Below are 19626 nucleotides of genomic sequence, written 5' to 3'. Positions count from 1 at the left end.
TGTGTGTTTATTTGTGTGTGTTCTCTTCTTTTTCTGATAAGGTTTGGTAAGGGTCTATCAATTTTGTTAATTTTTTCGAAGAACCAACTCTTTTGTTGATTCTATGGTTTTTTGGATTCTAATTAGTTTAATTCTGATTTAATTTTAATTATTTCTTTCCATCTACCGGATTAGGATTTACCTTGCTGCTCTTTTTCAAGGAGATTCAGATGTCTCATTAAATTGTTGGTTTCAGATTTCTCCAACTTGTTGATGTAGGAATTCAGAGCTATAAGCTTGCCTCTGAGTACTGCCTTTCCTGTGCCCCAGAGGAGCTGGTTGTTTTGTGTGCTCATTTTTGTAGAATATCATTAACATTTGAATTTCCTTTCTAATCTCTTCTGTGACCTACTGGTGATTCAACATTGTGTTGTTCAGTCTCCATGTGTTATAGGGCTTTCTTTGGTGGCTTTTGGTGTTGAGTTCTAATTTTATTCCCTTGTGGTCTGAGAGAATGCAGGGCATAACTTCAATGTTTCTGACTTTGTGAAAGTTTGCTTTGTGACCTAAAATGTGGTCTATTTTGGAAAATGTTCTATGTGCTACTGAGAAAAACATGTATTCTAATGCTGGGTGAAATATTCAGTAGATGTCTGTTAAATCTAGTTGATCTATGCAGTGTTTAGATCTGTGGTTTCTCTGTTGAGTTTTTGCCGAGTTAATCTATCTAGTGCGGATAGTGGTGTGTTAAAGTCCTCAACAATTATTGTCTTTGGATCTATGTGAGATTTGAGGGACAGTAGTGTTTCTTGGATGAATTTGGGTGCTCCGTTGTTTGGCGAGTAGATATTTAGAATTGTAATATCTTCCTGAAGGAGAGATCCCTTAATTATTATGTAGTGACCTTCTTCATCTCTTCTCACTAATTTTAATTTGAAGTCTATTTTATCTGATATTAGCATTGCAACTCCTGCCTGTTTATGGGGGGCCATTTGCTTGGTAGATTTTATTCCAGCCTTTCACTTTCAGAATATGTTTGTTTTTATGGACAAGGTATAACTCTTGAAGACAACAGATGGAAGGTTCTTGGATTCTCAGTTTGGGCGAGGTTTCTTGGCCTTTATTGTTGTCTTGTTGGTTTTCTATGTGTAGGAGTACATCTTTAAGTAATTTTTGTAGGGCTGGTTTGGTGGAGATATATTGTTTCAGTTTTTCTTTGCTATCAAAGGTTTTCATTTGACCTTCTGTTATGAAGGAAAGTTCACCTGGGTACAGTATTCTTGGTTGATAGTTGTTTGTCTTTATGGTGTGGCGTACATCATTCCAGGCTCTTCTTGCTTTGTCTCTGCTGAGAAATCTGAGTTTATTCTAATTGGTTTCCCTTTATAGGTGATTGATCTTTTCTCCTTGACAGCTTTAAGGATCCTTTCCTTGGTCTGAACTCATCCTGTGTGGATTATAATGTGAAGGTGGTCTGTCCTGTTCTCGTTCCCTATTTGGGGTTCTAAACATTTCTTGTATCTGAATAGGCCTATCTTTTTGCATGTTTGGGAAGTTCTCTGCTAGGATCCTGTTAAATAATTTTCCTAGACTGTTACCTTCTGTCTCTAGGTGCTCCTCTATACCCATTATTCTCAGAGTAGGCCTTCTGATGGTGTCTTCCAAATGTTGAATAGATCTATCATATTTCTTGGATTTGTCTTGGATAGTTGTATGTTCTTTCTCTATAATATCTAGGCTTTTCTTCAACCCCTGAGATTCTATCTTCTTCATGGTCTAACCTACTGTCAAGACTTTCTGCTTTGTTTTTTATTTCTTTTCCTTCTAATTGGTCAGCTTTGATGGCTTCAAATTCTTTGTTGGAGCTTTGTTTTAGATCTTGTATGAACTTCTTTACTTCCTTAATTTGGTTTCAGTGTTTACTCTCAAATCAGTTGATTAGTTATGGTTTCCTTGGACTCCCTTTCCTTCTGATGGGTTCCATTACAGCATTCCCTTTGTGGTCTCCCTGGATTCTTTCAATTGTTTGTTTATGGATTCCATGAATGCCTCTATTGATCTTTGTCTATTCTCATCCCGCTCATGCAATTCCTGTCTTTCTCTTTGACTGTTCTCAGCCTGCTTACTCAATTCCTGTATTTCCCTTTGACTGTCCTTAGCCTGCCCATGCAATGCTTGTCTATCTCTGATTGTTCTCAGCCTGCTCATACAATTCCTGTATTAATCTTTGGTTTGCCTGTCTCACTCCCTATCAGGTTTTTAATGTTTTCATTTACCATGTTTACCAGTAGTGTTTATAGAGCTTTTTGGGAACTCTCCTCTGGATTATTCATTAACTGTTCTGTCACCTGATTATCCTGAGTGGAGCTGAGATACCAGGACTTGTCATTTTTCTTGTGTTTCTCTGGCTTGTTCTGCCCATTTGGTATGAAAATAACACCAATTTTATGTTAGAACACTATATTAAGGCAAGTATCAACCAGAGTCCTGCAGTTGCACAGTCAAAATGGTTGCAGATACAATCTAGTTCAACAGATACAATCTATTCAACATCAAACAATTATGGATTAATGGGCTAAGAACATCTCAGAGGGATTCAGCAAACCAGAAATTTTCAGGTTTACAGAGAATTATGGGGAAAAATAGGATTAGAAGGTTGTGGAGAGGTAAAAGGAGAGTGAATTTAACCAACTCCTAATCTCAGAGAGGGAAATGGATAAGACAGAATGATAGAAGAGATTTTAAAAAAAGAAGAAGAAAAATGGAAAAACAAAAATTTAAATTAAAAAAAGAAACACTTAAAAATTATGTAACTATAAAGAAATGATATTGAGAGAAGAAAGTGATAGGATGAGAGGAGGGGAAAAATAAAAATGAAAAATGAAAAAATAAAAAATATAAATTCTTAAAATTGGAATAATTGAAAGTTATATAGGTATAAAGAAATAATATTACTATTAAAGAAGTTAATCCTAAGAGGTTGTGAATTGAGTAATAAGTTTCTGGATTAAGTGTATACACAATGAGGGATAAGGTCTAATATTCAACGATGAGTATATAACTGGGGATGAGCAGAAAAGCAATCAAGTCATGCAAAAAAGAAAGCAAAAAAGAAAAAGAAAAAAAAAGAAAAAGAAAAAGAAAAAAAAAGGACCAAAAGTTCAAAAGAGATTTTTTTTAAAAAGGACATACACACATACATACATTCCTAAAAAATAATAAAAAATTAATAGAAAACGATTAAAATAATAATAAAAATAGGTAGAAAAAAAGATTTATTTTTGGGGGGGTGGGAGAGAGGAAGATCTTGTATCTCCCCTGTGTCCATAACCAGTCTCATGGTGGAGTCTCTGTCTGCTTGTGGTGTTTGGTTTTCCTGTGGCTTAATTGGTTTCTTAAGTCAGTTTTTTGAACATGCAGACAGCTCTGCCTTAGCCAGGACTTTGTGATCCTCCTCCCAGGCTAGTTCAGTGCTTTGAGTATCACAAAAGAGGGAGATGGCTGTTTCCTCTAGTTTGGAGATGCTGTGATGAGGCTAGAATTTGGGTAGAGTTGAGGCCTTTCAGCAAACAGTAGCTTTTCCCTGAGAGGCTAGCTCCTGAGACACTCACAGAGCCCAGTCTGGAGCGATTCTCAGGGTTTATGTTTACTGAGTTTCAATTGTTTGTCTAGGCTGCCATAGGGAGAGGCAGCCTCTGGCTCTGTTTACCCAGTGAAGAAAGTCACTCCTCTGGGGGCAGAGTTTTCTCTGCCTGGGCAGGGTGACTTTCCACTGGGTAAAGCCTGGCAGGTCAGGTCAGGTTCCTGTGACCTGCAAATGTCTCCAATAGTATTCTTCCAAGGCCTGGGTTGGAACTAGCTGCTCTGCTGGCCTTTGTCAGTATCAAAGATGGAGATCTCCGGTGGTGGGAGAGGAGCTGCCTTCCCACATCGGCTCTGTGAGAAGGAGGGAGGATGTCAGGGTTTTACTCATGCCAGACTCTTGGTTTCTGGGCTGTCCTGGGGTCTGCGATCAGCAGACTACTACTTGTAAGTTCTTGCTGATAGTGAGTAGAATCCACTCGCATGCTGTGTGTAGTGCCTTTGTTCCGGACTTGCCGTGGCTACTGGCAAATGCTCAGATCTGTCTCCTTGACCAAGCTGCCTGGATTTTTCCTCTCTGGCCAAACTCTCTGTACTGTGATGGCACGGTTGGTGTGATTCTCTAGCCTAGGACTGTTCACTGGAACACTAAAACTGTTTGTTTAGCCTCCAACTTCTCCTCTGCTATCTTCCTCTGGTCTCTGCATCTATCAATTTTTCTTCCCTCCCTCCCTCTCTCTGTGTCTCCCTCTCTCCTCCCTCCCTCCCTCCTCCCTTCTTTCATTCCTCCCTTCCTTCCTCCCTTCCTTTCTTCCTTCCTTCCCTCCTTCCTTCTTATCTTCCCTTCCTATCTAGTGTTAATACCACTATTTAAAATGTGGGCCATTTGCTTTGCTCAGATTTTTCACTAACAGCTGGTACTCTACCATCTGAGCCATGCCTACCGTCTGAGTTTTTATTTGCTTGTTAATTAGAGATGAGTTTCTCATGTGCTTTTCTACCCAGGTGATCTCTGAACCATAATTCTCAGATCTTAACCTACTGAATAGCTTGGATTACAGGTTTGAGCCACAGGTGCCTAGCTCATAATGAAGACTTGATTGTAGAAGGACTTCTACAAGGACTGAGCAAAAGAAAGCAAGAGAACATTTCTTCTGTGTGCTTTTGACCAATGCTGTCTAATGGCACTTTCTAAAATGTTCTAAAACTGTTGTCCATATGTGAGTATTTTAGCCTTTAGAATGTGATTAGTTTGATGGAGGCATTGAAAAATTACTTAAAAATTAATTTATATTTAACCTTCTCATTTTAGTTGAGGTTTGGAGATCTTATGTGTTAGTTAGCTTTTTATCCTTGTCACAAAGTACCTGAGGTAACCAATTTAGGTTACAGTTTCAAAGATTTCAGTACATTGTCAGCTGGCCCTGATTATTTGGGCCTATAGTAAGATAGAAAGTCATGAAGACAAGCATGTGTGGAGGAAGCTGCTCACCTCATGATGGCCAAAGGCAGTGAGAGAAGGTTTGGTGGGGGGCTGGGACAGAGAGGGATGTACAGAGAAAGAGCAACAGGGGAAGGAAGGAAGGAAGGAAGCAAGCAAGCAAGCAAGGAAGGGAGGGAGGGAGAGAGAGAGGAAGAGAGAAGGGAGGGAAGAAGGGAGGAAGGGAGGGAGGCATTAAATAAGAAAGAAAGAAGGAAAGGAGGGATGGATAGAGAAAGGAAGAGAGGAAGAAAGAAGAAAGAAGGGAGAAATGAAGGAAGGAAGAGTAAAAGGGAGGGATAGGAGTCCTAATATTTCTACCAAGGTCATACCACCCATGACCCAGGTCCTGTCACTCCCACCTTCCTCTGGGAACCAATCAGCTCATGCACTTTTGGGGAGAACATTTAAGATCTAAACCATTATACCTTAGAACAGTGTCTTTATGATCTTAAGTAATTCAGTTCTACACTTTGGGCCGCATTACTATTGGCTGCTCTGGATCATATTGAAGGTTTCTCAGTGTTTCTAAAGAAAGTAATATTTCTTTATTAAAGGCAAAGACATAAATTTATAAGGTTATTTTTGGTGAACTGAACCGTGAAATGTCCTTCTAGTAGGTAAGAACAAAATGTTAAATGACATTAAACTCATAGGACAGGTTTCACATGGGTCAGTATCCATCCCAAATGTTGACAGCAACCAATTTGATAAACCCAAGCAAGCCATTGGAAGACTCTTAAGTATTGTTTCATTTGTGAGATTTGCAGTTTCAATCCTACCTAGTGTTAATTCTGGCTCAATGATCTGTGTCTATTTCCTCCTGGCACCTCAGGGAATTCACTATGTTACTGCCCTCATTTTGTTCTGTATCATCACTCACCCCCTTTCTGCATTTGAATATGTTCAAATAATAACCTTTCCCACTTTCATGTCTTCCAGCCATGACTCTCTTTCTCCTCATTCACAGCAGTCTGTCCCCTGCCAATCTCAGATCCCACATTTATTTATACAGTTATTAGGGGAAAACATTTTTTGTATTATGAAAAGAAAGCCAATACAATATGTAGTTTGAAAGCACACCATTTTATTACATAGACATCAATAGTGTCATCATACCACGTTCTAGTTCAAACCATAGTGTGCATATATATTATAAATATATATATATATACACAACACACACAAATAGGTTTGAAAATTTCCCAGAAAGTTCATTTTTCAGCTTACTATAAGCATAACTCTTTGTTTGCGAGTCTCTAAACACACCTGCACACCAATTATATATATATATATATATATATATATATATATATATATATATATATTTAAAATATGGTGTCTCATTTCTTTTCCTCAAGGGAAGTGTCTTACTAAAACTATATTGTAGTCACTTTAAAATTCCTAGTTTATAATCAGTGTGTTGTGATAAATAAGGTTTCAGCTACTTGAATGTTTTCTTACCTTCCCCCAATTATCTCAAGGATGTCCCCCCTCTCCTCCACTACCACAAAAATCACGCTGGCCAATCCCAGAAAACACTGTGCTGAACTAATTGCATTTAAGTATATATCTATATATGATGAGAATACACTGAGGACTATAAGGATAATTGTGATGAGATTGTTTCTCTTTTTAACTATGTCAAGGCAGAGTTGTGCCTATTTGTGTAAATTAATGTGTGAGTTTTATCCATTCAAAAGGCATATCTTAGTGGTATTTCTTTATTGTACAAACATGTCTGTAGAGAAATGCAGCTGACAATTAGTGTTTTAGTCTGTAATACAAAATTGACTTAACTTGCATAAATGCAGTAGAACCTTGGACACACAAAAAAATCTGCACTTTATAGTTTTTCTGGGAAATGTCCCTCCTGCTTGTGGCAAGAAACAAATGGTGATAATGCTCATTTGCTATTTGAGGTTGCACTTATTAGATGGTAAAATTATGCAAATGAGTTGGGAGACTTTAAAACTCTATCCTGAAGTTAGTTCACTTCAGCCAGAATTGTTTAAGAAGCCAGTTTTAATACATTAAATCATAATCATATTGCTATAAAGCTAAGAAGCTTCAGATTAACTTCATTGATGGTTATTTTTAGCACAACTGAAGTTCATAATCATGTGTATAAATTATAACATGTTTTCAGGTTGGATATTAAAGATTTTAACTTACCTGGAGTTCAGTAAACAACTCATTAAAATAATTTGAAAATTGATTAGGTTTGGGGAGTAATAAAATATATATAACACTGTGGGAGTTGTTGATTTAAAAATATTAGATACATTTGTCTGTTGCAAGAGATTATATTCTCATAAATATTTTTAAATATCATGCTATTGTCTTGCATCTACAGACTATTGTTTATTATTGTAACATTCCATTATGGAAGAAAAAAATTGAATTTAGCCCTCTGAATGTCAGTTTATCTTTTTATTTTGCTTTACAGATCATTCTTTCAAATTATTTTGGATACAAATGTTTATATTACCTCCTTTTAATTGCCAAAAGAAAAGCAAACATCTAAATAATAGCAGAGCTAATTGTAACTTCATTTGATGATTAAATCATCTGTCATTTTGTATAATTTAATTGGATTGACAGGTGTTTGAAACACACACATATCATGTATAATCATGAGGGTTTTCATTTATAGATATGGAAATATATGATTAGAAGTTATGTTTACAAATTAATCTTAATAATAATTACATAAACATTATAAGTATACTGAGATAACAAAAATGGATCTATGTTTATATTGCATTATTCTAATTACTCAGTTCCATAAATATCAGCAAGAATATTTACAAATGACAGATATAATAAAAAGAAGAAAAATGGACATGTTTAGTAGAGATTAAACATGTTGTTTTTGTGGGCAGAAAAAAGCCTTGAGTAAACTCCTTCCTATACATATTGGAATATCCTTACCATAGTTTCCTTTCTATTACTAACTACATTCATGTAGCTACAAATATATGCTATATACATTTTCTCTATGTACAGTTATATATACATATACACAACAACTTTATTCTCAGGATCATTAATGAACATGCAGATCAAGCTACACAGTATGATAAAAACATGTTTAATCTATACATGGAGCTCACTTACAAGTTTTCACTCTTGTGCAAAAATGCAAAAATATCAACAGATTAATCTTCTCTCTAAAAAATCCCTTTTTATGTTTTATGATTTTGCCATATACAAATAAATTATGAAATATATTTCATTCACAAATTGAAAATAAGTACAATGTTATTATAACAAGGCATTGTTGAGGTTTTTTTGAAATTGTGGCGTTCTTGAAGCCATCTGTCTTTCAAAACAAAGACATCAATAAAGTATTGTTATTTCTTGATATCTCTATTTTTCAATTACTCATATGAAATATGGAATTACAAATATAATACTCATGCTAGTCAAATAATGTTTGTAGAATGTGAATCTCACATTGGTTTATTATTATTATGGTTTCCTGAAACATCTTCATAGGAACACTGCATCTCTGTTGAAATGTCTAAACTAGAGCATTTCTGGAAAGTTTGTTTCTCCAGAGAAAAAGCTGGAGAATAAGAGAGGCAAAATCCAGGAAAAGTAATTTCAGTGGATGCTCAGGAGAGATAAAAGTAAATGCAAGAATTTTTTAAAATTTTATCTCCTGATCCTTTGGTAGATCTGTTTGCTTCATGAAACACCTTAAAACACTTTCGATTCTTTACAAAGCATTCTTATAGTCTTCCATTAAATATCAGCTGTGGTCTTCCATTGCTCATGTTGTCTGTCATTTCCTGTTAGGAAAATAATATGAGTTAACTAAAATGGAGAGTAAGGCATGGATTTATTTATTAGGTTAGCAAAACTGAAGTTACAAGCATGGAGAAACCTTTTTTGGGTGCTGAGAGGAATCTCATGAACTGATACTATTGATGTATTTGAGGAAACAGAATTTCATGTCATCTTACTATAGCATATGATCATGCTGAAAGTAACAGTCTTTTGGACTGAAATCTTCTACTCACAAAATCAGTTCATTCTCTCTTCACACTCCTGATTTTGCCTTTTATTCACTCAACTCTATTTTGGAGGAAGTTAACTAGAAATAAAGTGATTAAGTGCCCAAGTTTTCCCAATGTTCAGCTTCTGGGGAACATGTCATAAATATGCTAACACATTCTACAAGTAGCAGAGAAACATCTAGCCTTTGGACTAGAACTCACAAAGGGATCAATGCTTATTTGTAATTATGCATCATTAGAAAATCACAACAGGAAAGACTGTGTTTGAGACAGGATCTCACTGCATATCCCAGGCTAGTTCCAATTTCTAGATCCTCTGTCTTAGCCTCCTGGGCATTAGGATTACATGTATGCACTGGGATGCCCAGCTGGAAAGCTCTTGTTACTAGTTTTTAATAGCACTATTATATAGTAAAATGGAACAAAATCAGTGAAAGCTCATTGTATGTTTTCAAGGGAATAATTATTAAGAAATTAACAAAGAAAAGTACATGAGAAGGCAATAACAATAAATAGGAAAAGAATAACATTTAAATCCCATTTGCAATTATAAAAAACCATTAATAAAAATTAGAAGCTTTGAACTCATCATTTATGAAATATTAGTCTTCCTTTAGGCAATAAAAGGTGATGAGATATGAGGCCCATTCATATTTATCATATTTAGTACACCATATAACTATGACAGCAAAATTATCTAACAATAGATTGACAGCATCATTCCACACTCGAACAAGCCTATTTGCAAAAGAGCAGTTAAAATTTAAAAAAATCAAAATGTGTTTCAAGCAGAAGTTGTTTTCTCAATTGTCTCATTCCCAGCTGTTTTTATGTTGTTTAGATTTGGAGATGCTCAGGCTGAAAATATGTCTGAAAATAGACTGGAATTATTGGATTGGTAAATTTGTTGCTAGGAAACTGATGGGAAGATAATCAGAGATCATTCCCCTCAAATAATCATCAATGATATTTACACAAACATCTTTTGTTATTCATACTACTACCAGGAAAATTTCTGAATGGATACAGAAATAAACAAGTTATTTTCCTTCCTGTAAGAAATTTTGCCTTAAAAGATTAAGGTGTATGTATTTTCCTACAGGATTTAAAGAAAACTGGACTTAAAATTACAAAAACAAAACAAAACAAAACAGAGAACTTTCTTTGTGCTGGTACTGGGGCTTGAACTTAGAACCTTGTACTTTTCTTCAGCTTCCTTGTTCAGGGCTGTCACTTGAACCAAGCCTTTAGTCCAGTATCTTCCTAGATAACTGGAAACAAAGTTTTGTGGACTATTCTACTTGGACTGGCTTAGAACAAAAATGTATTAGTCTCAGCTCCAGAACAGGTACAATCATAGGCATAAGCCACCAGCACTACATTCCAAGAATTTTCTTAATTAAATTTTCTTAACTAAATTTATCCCAACATGGACAGCAAAATTACTCATAGGATATAACAGTGGAAATTAGTTTTCAAATGGATAGTTCATACTGGTTTATTTGCAAATAGGCACGTCCTGCTAAACAAAAAGAGTGTCCTCTTAATTTGGGCTGGTCTAATCGTGGCTTTGCACTCTGGACAAATGTCTAGTGAATGGACCATGGTAACTACATGACTTACTGTATTTCCAACTTTATGATTCAAATAAACCAAACTCATCAACAATTTTTTCAGCAGTTGGAAATATGGAAATTAAAAATCTGTCATCTCAGATGATTTGACTGGAAGAAACATTCTATGCAGCTTTTTGTTGTTGTTGTTGGTCGTGGGGCTTGCACTCTGGGCCTGGACACTATCCCTGAGCTCTTCAGCTCAAGGTAAAATCTCTACCACTTGAGCCACAGCGCTACTTCCAGTTTTCAGATGGTAAATTGGAGATAAGGGTCTCATGGACTTTCCTGCCCGGGCTGGTTTTCAACTGTGATCCTCAGATCTCAGCCTCCTGAGTAGCTAGGATTACAGGTGTGAGCCACCAGTGCCCGGCCAGATTTTTGTTTGTTTGTTTACTAGATTCGTGTAAAACATTGGCTATGTGTTCACACAATTGTGGCATGATAGAGATACATTGTTTGTTTTTATCCAGACTCATCTATTATTCAAAGTAAAACTCTGGTCTATGAATAATGATTTTTCAACAGAATTAGAATGTAGGGGAGACAAAAATAAGAGGAATTATGAATCATCCAAGCAGATTTTTGTTTGGATGCTTATAGGCAGGCTGAATATTTTAAATACTCAACCAGCTTTCAAGCTGCAAGACTCTGCCATGAAGGCTTATGTCAACTCTTCAAAGTAGTCTTTAGGAAAGAGATACTTTGAGGAGCGACATGACAACATCAGTCTAGACCGATGTGCTGGTGTCATGGCTTCCTAAAGGAGGTAGTGCTTTGTACAGCAACATCACAACAGGATAACTCCCTGGGAGTCAGCGTACCTTGTAGGTAACTCTGGTGTCGGGGGCACCACCGGGCAGCTGGGCAAGTCGGTTATTTCAATAGCCCTCAATCTCTGATGTAAATATAACAAGTATACAATAAATATTGCACAAACTTACAGACAAAAACTTAAACCATACTAGTATTATAAATAGAGCACAAACAGCCAGTAATCAAATATAGAATGATCATGTATTTTTATGACCTACCTCTTATCAGCTAGGTATTTACATAATTAATTATTTTTTGGAAGAACATGCATAGATCTGTTTAAAAATACTTATAGATCTGTTTAAAATTGCTCTCTTGGGATAATTTTAGAAATTCTCCTCTCTTCTATAGATTATAAACAAAGCAACCGCATATAAACTACATATTTTTTAGATTTCAAAATAAAAGAAAGAGTAGTACCTCTTGTTACTATTTATTTTACTCAGTGGCGGTACAATTTCACTTCCATCATATTCAACAAAATGTAATTTGGTCATCAGTGAGTTCATTTTACAGTGCAATCCAGTTTCTTTAATAGCTCCACTAGCAGACATTGAACTAAGAAATGCACAACAAAATGTAGTGGAAATACACATAGCTCTCATGCCATGTACAATTATTTTAACTTTTTGCCTGAAATAATTATGCAAGGACCATTGTGTAAAATACAGGCGAAGCTATACAATTGTGCATGTGTCTAGATGAGACTTCAGTGAAGGTATACAAATGTGCATGTGTCTAGATGAGACTTCAGTGAAGGTTTATAGGAATTGTAATATCTGCACTGATAGACAAGACTTTCTGTAGCCTTATAAAAGAGCCCCTTTTGTACCCGAAGATCTGATTTACATAATCAAATGCATCTCCTTACAGACATAGGGATGAGCTAGCTACAGGAATTCATGTGATTTCTAAAGCTGGCATGATACTGAATGGAGACTGTATTTGGTTTGTGAGTTTTGTCTCGGTCTAATACATCAGAATCCATATTTATAAGGTAGTCAATATTTTATGAAATGCTATTTTAGGAAATGTGGTTTTGAATAGACAGAGAGGAGACGAATCTCTGTTGAAAATAGGTGTAACTATAAATGGCTGAGGAAAAAGAAAAACCCACGCAAAATAATTGAAAATGCTTTTCTTATCCCAATAGGGCCAACCTTATACAATCTTGCCCCTCCAAATTTTCATCTAAGCTTGTAAGCTGCTTCACCTAGACTGCAGTCTTCATCTCGGGACAGCAGCGGAGGCAAAGGCACAAAACTCACTTTCTCGGCCATCTCATGAGAATGATGCAGGGAGTGCTCCCGCTCTGAGAACATCCTTCTCTGTTCATAGCTGGCTAGGCGGCACGTGAGCCAGGAAGACAGCGTGCAGCCCCCAATTCCAATGCATGCCAGAGACATGGAGGCCAGATGCAGAGGGTACAGGGATGAGGTCTTCTTTGTGACTGCCCGAAGGAACTGAAAATTGAGGATGCCTCCAATGAGTCCACAGATACAACAGGCTGAAAAGAGGATCATCTAGTAAGGAAAAGAAAGGGGGCATTAATGTAGGGATGGTAAAAAAAAAAAAAAACAAAAAAAACACCCAGAACCCAATGCCCCAGTGCTGCCACATGTCAAAGATTGCTAAGCCACAAAACACAGAAGGTGCTGGGCGCCTGGAGCTCTCTCTTGTTAACCTAGATACTCTGGAGGCTGAGATGTGAAGACTCCAGTTAAAAATCAACCCAGGCAAGACAGTCCATAAGACTCTTATCTCCAATTAACTACCAAAAAATTAAAATAAAGCCAGAAATGGAGCTCTGGCTCAAGTAGTAGAGTTACAGCTTTAAGCAAAACAAAAACAAAAACGTTCAGTGACAGCATCCAGGCCTTAAGTTCAAGCTCTAGGACCAGCATACACAGAGAGAGAGAGAGAGAGAGAGAGAGAGAGAGAGAGAGAGAGAGAGAGAGAGAGACAGACAGACAGACAGACAGACAGACAGACAGACAGACAGACAGACAGACAGACAGAGACAGAGACACAGAGACACAGAGACACAGAGACACAGAGACAGAGAGAGACAGAGACACAGAGAGACAGAGACAGAGAGACAGAGAGAGACAGAGAGACAGAGAGAAGGTGTTCTTGGTGTTTCAAAGAGGTAAGAAGGGGGAGGCAGTGTTTTGGAAATTGAAGCTGGTATAGTGGCTCATTTCTGTAATCACAACTACTGGGAAGACAAAAGCAAGGTGATCATAGCTAGAGGCTAGCCTAGAGAAAGAAGATAGCAAGATATCACTTCAAAAACAAGCAGGAGGGGCTGGGAAGGTGGCTCAGTGGTAGAGCGCTTGCCTTGCATGTCTGAGGCCCTGGGTTCGATTCCTCAAAAGCACCCCATTAGCAAAAAGAAAAAAGCCAGAAGTGGCACTGTGGCTCAAGTGGTAGAGCTCTAACCTTGAGCTGAAGAGCTGAGAGACAGCACCCAGGCCCAGAGTTCAGACCCCACGACCAGACCCTCACCCCCCCTACTCCCAAAAAAAGGGGAATAAAGGTCCAACTGCAGTCCCTTCTGGGGGGGGGCGGGGTGGAATGGGGGGATGGGGTGGGATGGGGAAGTAGAGGTAAGAAGATAACTGTTGGAGGTTAATTTGTGGCAAACACAGGAAGATCCTATCTACAAAGTAAATGAAAGCAATCAAGGCTGGAGGTGTGGCTTAAGTAGTAGCATGCTCGCCTTGAAAGGGCAAGTTCCTTAATTCAATCCAAATGAACGCCTCTGCCCCCCAGAATACAAAGGAAAATAAAGAAGTTGAAGTCAAGGATATCTTCTGAACTCTGAAGTAAACACATCTTTTAGCTAGATTCAGATTAAAATATTTATTTAAGAACTATTGTATGCTCCTATGCTAGGAACTATAACAAATATGTCAGCTTTCTTAGTGCTCCTCTGAGAGAGATACTAATACATATTTTGAAAAAAGGAATAGTGATCAGGTAACATTGATCTTTAGGGATTTTCTGACCTAAATCCAGTTTGCCCTGTCAATCCTTCCCAAGTATCTAAATATCTTCTCATTGAATTGTCACTAGTTTTACCTATTTTTGAATATTTATAAGTTCCTGTTGTTCAAACTCAGGAAATTTAGTTAAATCCTTTCTCCTGTTCCCTAAGTGTTTATTTCAATATCTATCTTCTAAGCTGGCCTTCTATCTTACAAATCTTTTGTAACGTTCTGTGGTACCACAATGAAATATACACAATAAGTATTCCAAAAATAAGTTTGTACTGAAGCTTTGATTTTTGATCTCATTGTTGGAAAGGCAAAGGTTTGTACTTACAGAGTTGTGCAGAATGAAGTGCAATGCTTTCTGCATAATAAATGCCCTATAAGCACTTACTGTGAGAAACTCAATTGAATATTTTAAAATTTTTAATCATTTTGTTTTTGGGTAACAGGTTTAACTCATTCATATAGTCTTCCAGGGTAATAGTAATTTAATTATCCAATCTTATTTCTATTCTCTGAAGTACAGTAAGCAATCACCTCTTCCCATGCATCCCCAACACCTGCTTGCTTGGGATGGAACCCAAGGCCTCATGAATGCTAGGCAAGTACTCTACCACTTCACCTCTACTCCTAACCTTCCTTGTATATTAATGTACCCTGTTCTCCCCACTCCTCCCCACCCCCTGTGCCCCTCAAGGATATTTTTAGTTCCTTGGAAACAATTTTCCATTTTCCTTGGACTCTTGCAAAATGCAAGTCTCAACCTTTACTGAAAGGCTTCCTAGCCTTCATATATTAATTCCTTTACTACAGTTATCCAGGGAAGACAGCTTTATAACTCACTTTAGCATTCACCTGTATGTTATAAGGTATTATTTGTTATTTACAGTTGAGTTTAGCAAGTGCTTATTTAGCATCTGCTAGCCCTAATGAGGCAGCTGCTGACATTGCAGAAAAGCAAATAATTTATAATGATTTCCCTTGAGGGTATTATGATCTTGCGAAAGCAAAGAGACAAAGAGTCAATATGACCTTGTAAATAGAGAGAGAGAGAGAGAAAAAGAGAGAGAAGAGAGAGAGACAGAGAGAGAGACAGAGAGAAAGAGAGAGAGAGAGAGAGAGAGAGAGAGAGAGAGAGAGAGAGAGAGAGAGAGAGAGAGAGAGAGAGAGAGAGAGAGAGAGCGCTAAATGGCTGGGAAAAAGGAACTTGGCCTAATCAGTGTTTAGAGGCTTTATTGGCAATATGCATCTCAACTCAGTGCATAGAGTTCCTATGTAAATGGATGTATGAGTGAAAGAACCACAGGAATATTTCTATGGATAAATGAAATAGCACAAGGAAGAAAGGTAGTGATATGGTAGTTGGTTTAATTTCTCCAACTTATTCCCCCATTACTTAATTGTATCTGTCTGAGTACTTCCATCAGGGCTGAAAACCATTGATGGAGAAGTAAAATCTATTTTTCATTAGATTAAGTAAAATGCTGAAAATTGGCTACCAAATCATTCCCTCAAATCGCAGCTCATAACTCACAATTTAAAGTAAAATTGACCAATTATGAATATAACTGACAGCTAGTATTCTGTTTCTTGAGTATACATTTAATAGTTTACACATTCTCAGAAAATATGAAGAAACATTATATTCTAGCCTTCAAATAATGAATTACTGTTAGTCTTAATTTAACCTCACGAGAAAACCCACATCTGTACAGTGCTATTCTCATTAATTCTTTAAAAGCATGGTACTTCATTAACATATGTTCTTAATTCACCTAAGAATTAGACATTAAATTTTGTATGCAAGTTCATAACCATATACAATTATTGAATTCCACCTGGCAGAAGGTTCTAGTTCTAGACTGATTGGAGACTATAGATTGCTTGAGGCTTAATGCCATCAATGGGATCCTTTCTGTTAATGGAAAAGTATAGAAGATGCTGTACCCTTGTACAGATAGACATAACTCACATCCATCTATAATTTCTAAAATCTTCAGGTGCTAAAAATTTAGAAGAGAATTAGAAAAACAGAACAGAAACATTATTATACTTCCTTCCTTCCTTTCTTTGATTCTTTGCTTCTTCTTTTATTTTTTCTTCCTTCCCCCTCCCTCCATTCCTCCCTTCTCTTTCCTTCCCTACCCTTTCCTTTCTTTTCCTACCCTTTCCTTTCCTTTCCCTCCCTTCTTTCCTTCCTTCCTTCCTTCCTTCCTTCCTTCCTTCCTTCCTTCCTTCCTTCCTTCCTTCCTACCATCTTTAAATAGACATCCATAAGGAATTTTGGTAGAGGAAAAATGTAGAAAGAGTGAAGGCCACGTCCAGAGAATGATAGAATCATAGATACCATCTAAACATATCCTCCAATATTTGGGGGAAGGGGTTTGATTTAAGTGGTAGAGTAGCTGCTTACTAAGGAAAAAGACAGGGTTCAATCCCTAGTACCATGAGGGGAAAATAGCATGATTAAAGAAAGGAGTAAAGTGGAAATAACTGCAGTCCTCCTTGTTCTTGGCCTGGCTCCTATAGCAGGGTTCTCCCTTAACCACCCTTTTCCTTTTTAATGTCAAAAGTTACTTCCTGGAGGCCTTGTGTAGCATGGATTTTACCAGTTTGTAAAGGTTTATGATCTTTCCTCCAGGACTCAATAAAATAAGCCATGTTTTTTTTTACTTCTTTGCAAACTCATAAAATGTCATGGAAGGGCACTCTGCCACGCACGGGTTTCCTCTGGCCAATGCCGCAGTGAACAGGTGCATGCTCCCTAACACAGAAAACATCTGAATGCAGTTATGTGTGCACTCACAATAATAAAATGAAGCAAAATAAATCTCCAAGAATTAAATATATAACCATAGCAACACTGCAGTCTTGGTGCTTTGCAAAATTAGCTTCAGTCAAAGAAAGCCAGTAATCCTTAAGGCCAGTTTTTTATTTAACCCAGCTAAGTTTCCCATTGACTCAGACTTTACCTTCACTTCACTGAAGAGTTCAGGTGATTGCCTGGGAGAGTTTTAGTAGAAAATCAGGGAGACTTTCATCCACAGCAGAAATTCAAGTTAGCATTTTCATGTATTTAAAGAGCATCTCAAAGGGATTTTTTATGTTGCTGTTTTGTCATAGACTTTAATACTAGTTCTATTTGAAACAAAAAACCCAGGATATTCCAGTCTCTCTTTTATTCTAAATTAGTAACTTTCTGTGCAAGAGTACTTGGTAGTCATCAAGTTTGCTTTTGAACTCTTATATTTCCAACACTTCAATGCACAACACAAAAATGGCAAAAACTTACAAGAAGGAAAAACTTACGACAAGTCCTGATTTTTTTTTGGCGCACAATATTCCACATACACCACAAAGAAGAAACTGCAAAGGAAAAAAGAAGACAATTTTTTTTTTTATTTAAAGGTAAGAGAACTCTTAGAACCTGGCCTACTATAATTCATTCATGACACTTGCTCCAGGGAAGCCCAAATGTTTTTACATTACCATCAAAACTGGGAAAGGAAAATACCTCATTCTAAAAGTGTAAGAGCTGAAAGTGCACACATACTTTATGAAAAAAATGTTTGCAATGTCACTAAATGTAATTGTGGGATTTAACCAAAATTTAAATCAGTTTTGCCTAATTTAACATTAGGCAAAATTATGACATAAAGGACATTAGAACTTTGTCCATTCTAGTTTTCTTTCACTTTCTTCTTCTCCCATCCTGCTAAAGCTAAATAATCTAGCACCAAATAAACACATAGGACATTAAATATGAGATGTTTCTACAGGTACATATTCGTATCTCTCAAATGGAAATGGCAACTTCATTCTACCAGAAAGGACTCTTGCGGATATATGTCAAAAAATCCAAAGAGAGGAACTTATTAATGTCACATGGTTTCATGTAAACCAGAAAATTCATGACTTAACTGTTTTGCGAAAGCAGTTACATCACATTATCTACCAATGATATAGACATTTTGATTATCATAAAATAACTAGTTAAATTTGCATAGAAACATATAAGGCCACTTGACTCTAAATTTGCACATATAACTGGCTTTGCCTAATTGTATAAATAAAAAATTGTATAAATAAAAAAATATAAATTATATATATATGAAAACTCACTTCCATTTGACTTTAAAAAATTTGCTATCTCAAATAGGAACTAATAATATAACTGGCTTCAACTAAGTGTTTCAGGACTAGATATATTTTTTAAATATACCAAATATTTTATAGTTTATCTGAAATGATTTGCATATGAGAAGCAACAATAAAATTTGCTGAAAAATAATGAGTATAAAAACCTTGTGTAACATAATTTTCCTTATAGGACAGCAAAATGAAAACTGGGAGAAAATGAGGGAAGAGGTGACACTGTTAAAAAGAAATGTACTCAATGCCTGACTTAAGTAAACTGTAACCTCTCTGTAAACCATCTTTACAATAAAAATGAAAAAGCAAAACAAAAAAATTCAATAAAAGAGAACAAGATGATTGTAGGCTAGGCAATGGTACAAAAAAACAGGGCACACAAGGAGGTATGAGAATCTGGATGACCTGTAAAATTAGTGAGGAAAGAATCAAGATCATTTATTCAGTCAGTAAAATTGGCTATATCTGTTCACCTTCTCTAACACATAAAGGTAACAGGAAAGACAACAGTTTATGAAAGTACATGTGCCAAAATAATTTGGGTAGAATAAAATCATGAAAAGATAGAAACCCACAGCCTTATGAAACTTGAAAACTTGCAAATACTTAAAATGTCCTATGAAGCCATTTCTGAGTGACTGTTTTCTCAGCACCCTCTGTTACAGAAGTATAAAAATCTTTTTCTTTTTTTCTGTCAGTCATGGGGCTTGAATTCTGGGCCTGGGCGCTGTCCCTGAGCTCTTCAGCTCAAGGCGAGTGCTCTACCACTTGAGCCACAGCACCACTTCTGGTTTTCTGGTAGTTTATTGGAGATAAGAGTCTTATGGAGTTTCCTGCCCAGGCTGGCTTTGAACCATGATCCTCAGTTCTCAACCTCCTGAGTAGCTAGGATTACAGGCATGAGCCACCGATGCTCAGCCATCTTTGACTTCTTGTAGAGTCTTTTCTATTGATTCCACCTCATAAACTTCAAAGTTATTACA

The 19626-nt window shown here is 36.7% G+C and overlaps 1 protein-coding gene across 4 annotated transcripts in view; it reads right to left on the bottom strand.

The window, feature by feature from the left end:
* Window positions 1–7779: 7779 nt before the first annotated feature.
* Window positions 7780–19626, bottom strand: part of Tmem196 (transmembrane protein 196) — a 50197-nt gene continuing 38350 nt past the window's right edge. For 2 of the 4 annotated variants that reach the window (XM_069997241.1, XM_069997242.1), the window contains exons 2-5: window positions 17801–17857; window positions 12764–13018; window positions 11504–11577; window positions 7780–8838 (exon numbers count right to left, since the gene is read on the bottom strand). In XM_069997241.1, the coding sequence (XP_069853342.1) occupies window positions 8832–8838; window positions 11504–11577; window positions 12764–13018; window positions 17801–17857 (393 nt within the window). In that variant the 3' untranslated portion in view covers window positions 7780–8831. The remainder of the gene's footprint in view (window positions 8839–11503; window positions 11578–12763; window positions 13019–17800; window positions 17858–19626) is intronic. The other 2 variants (XM_069997243.1, XM_069997244.1) reach the window with 1 other exon arrangement.

This window comes from Dipodomys merriami, unplaced genomic scaffold, assembly GCF_024711535.1.
Source record: "Dipodomys merriami isolate MVZ:Mamm:240054 unplaced genomic scaffold, mDipMer1.0.p SCAF_5, whole genome shotgun sequence".
Taxonomy (NCBI): Eukaryota; Metazoa; Chordata; class Mammalia; order Rodentia; family Heteromyidae; genus Dipodomys; species Dipodomys merriami.
This window is presented reverse-complemented; position numbering and strand designations above follow the sequence as displayed.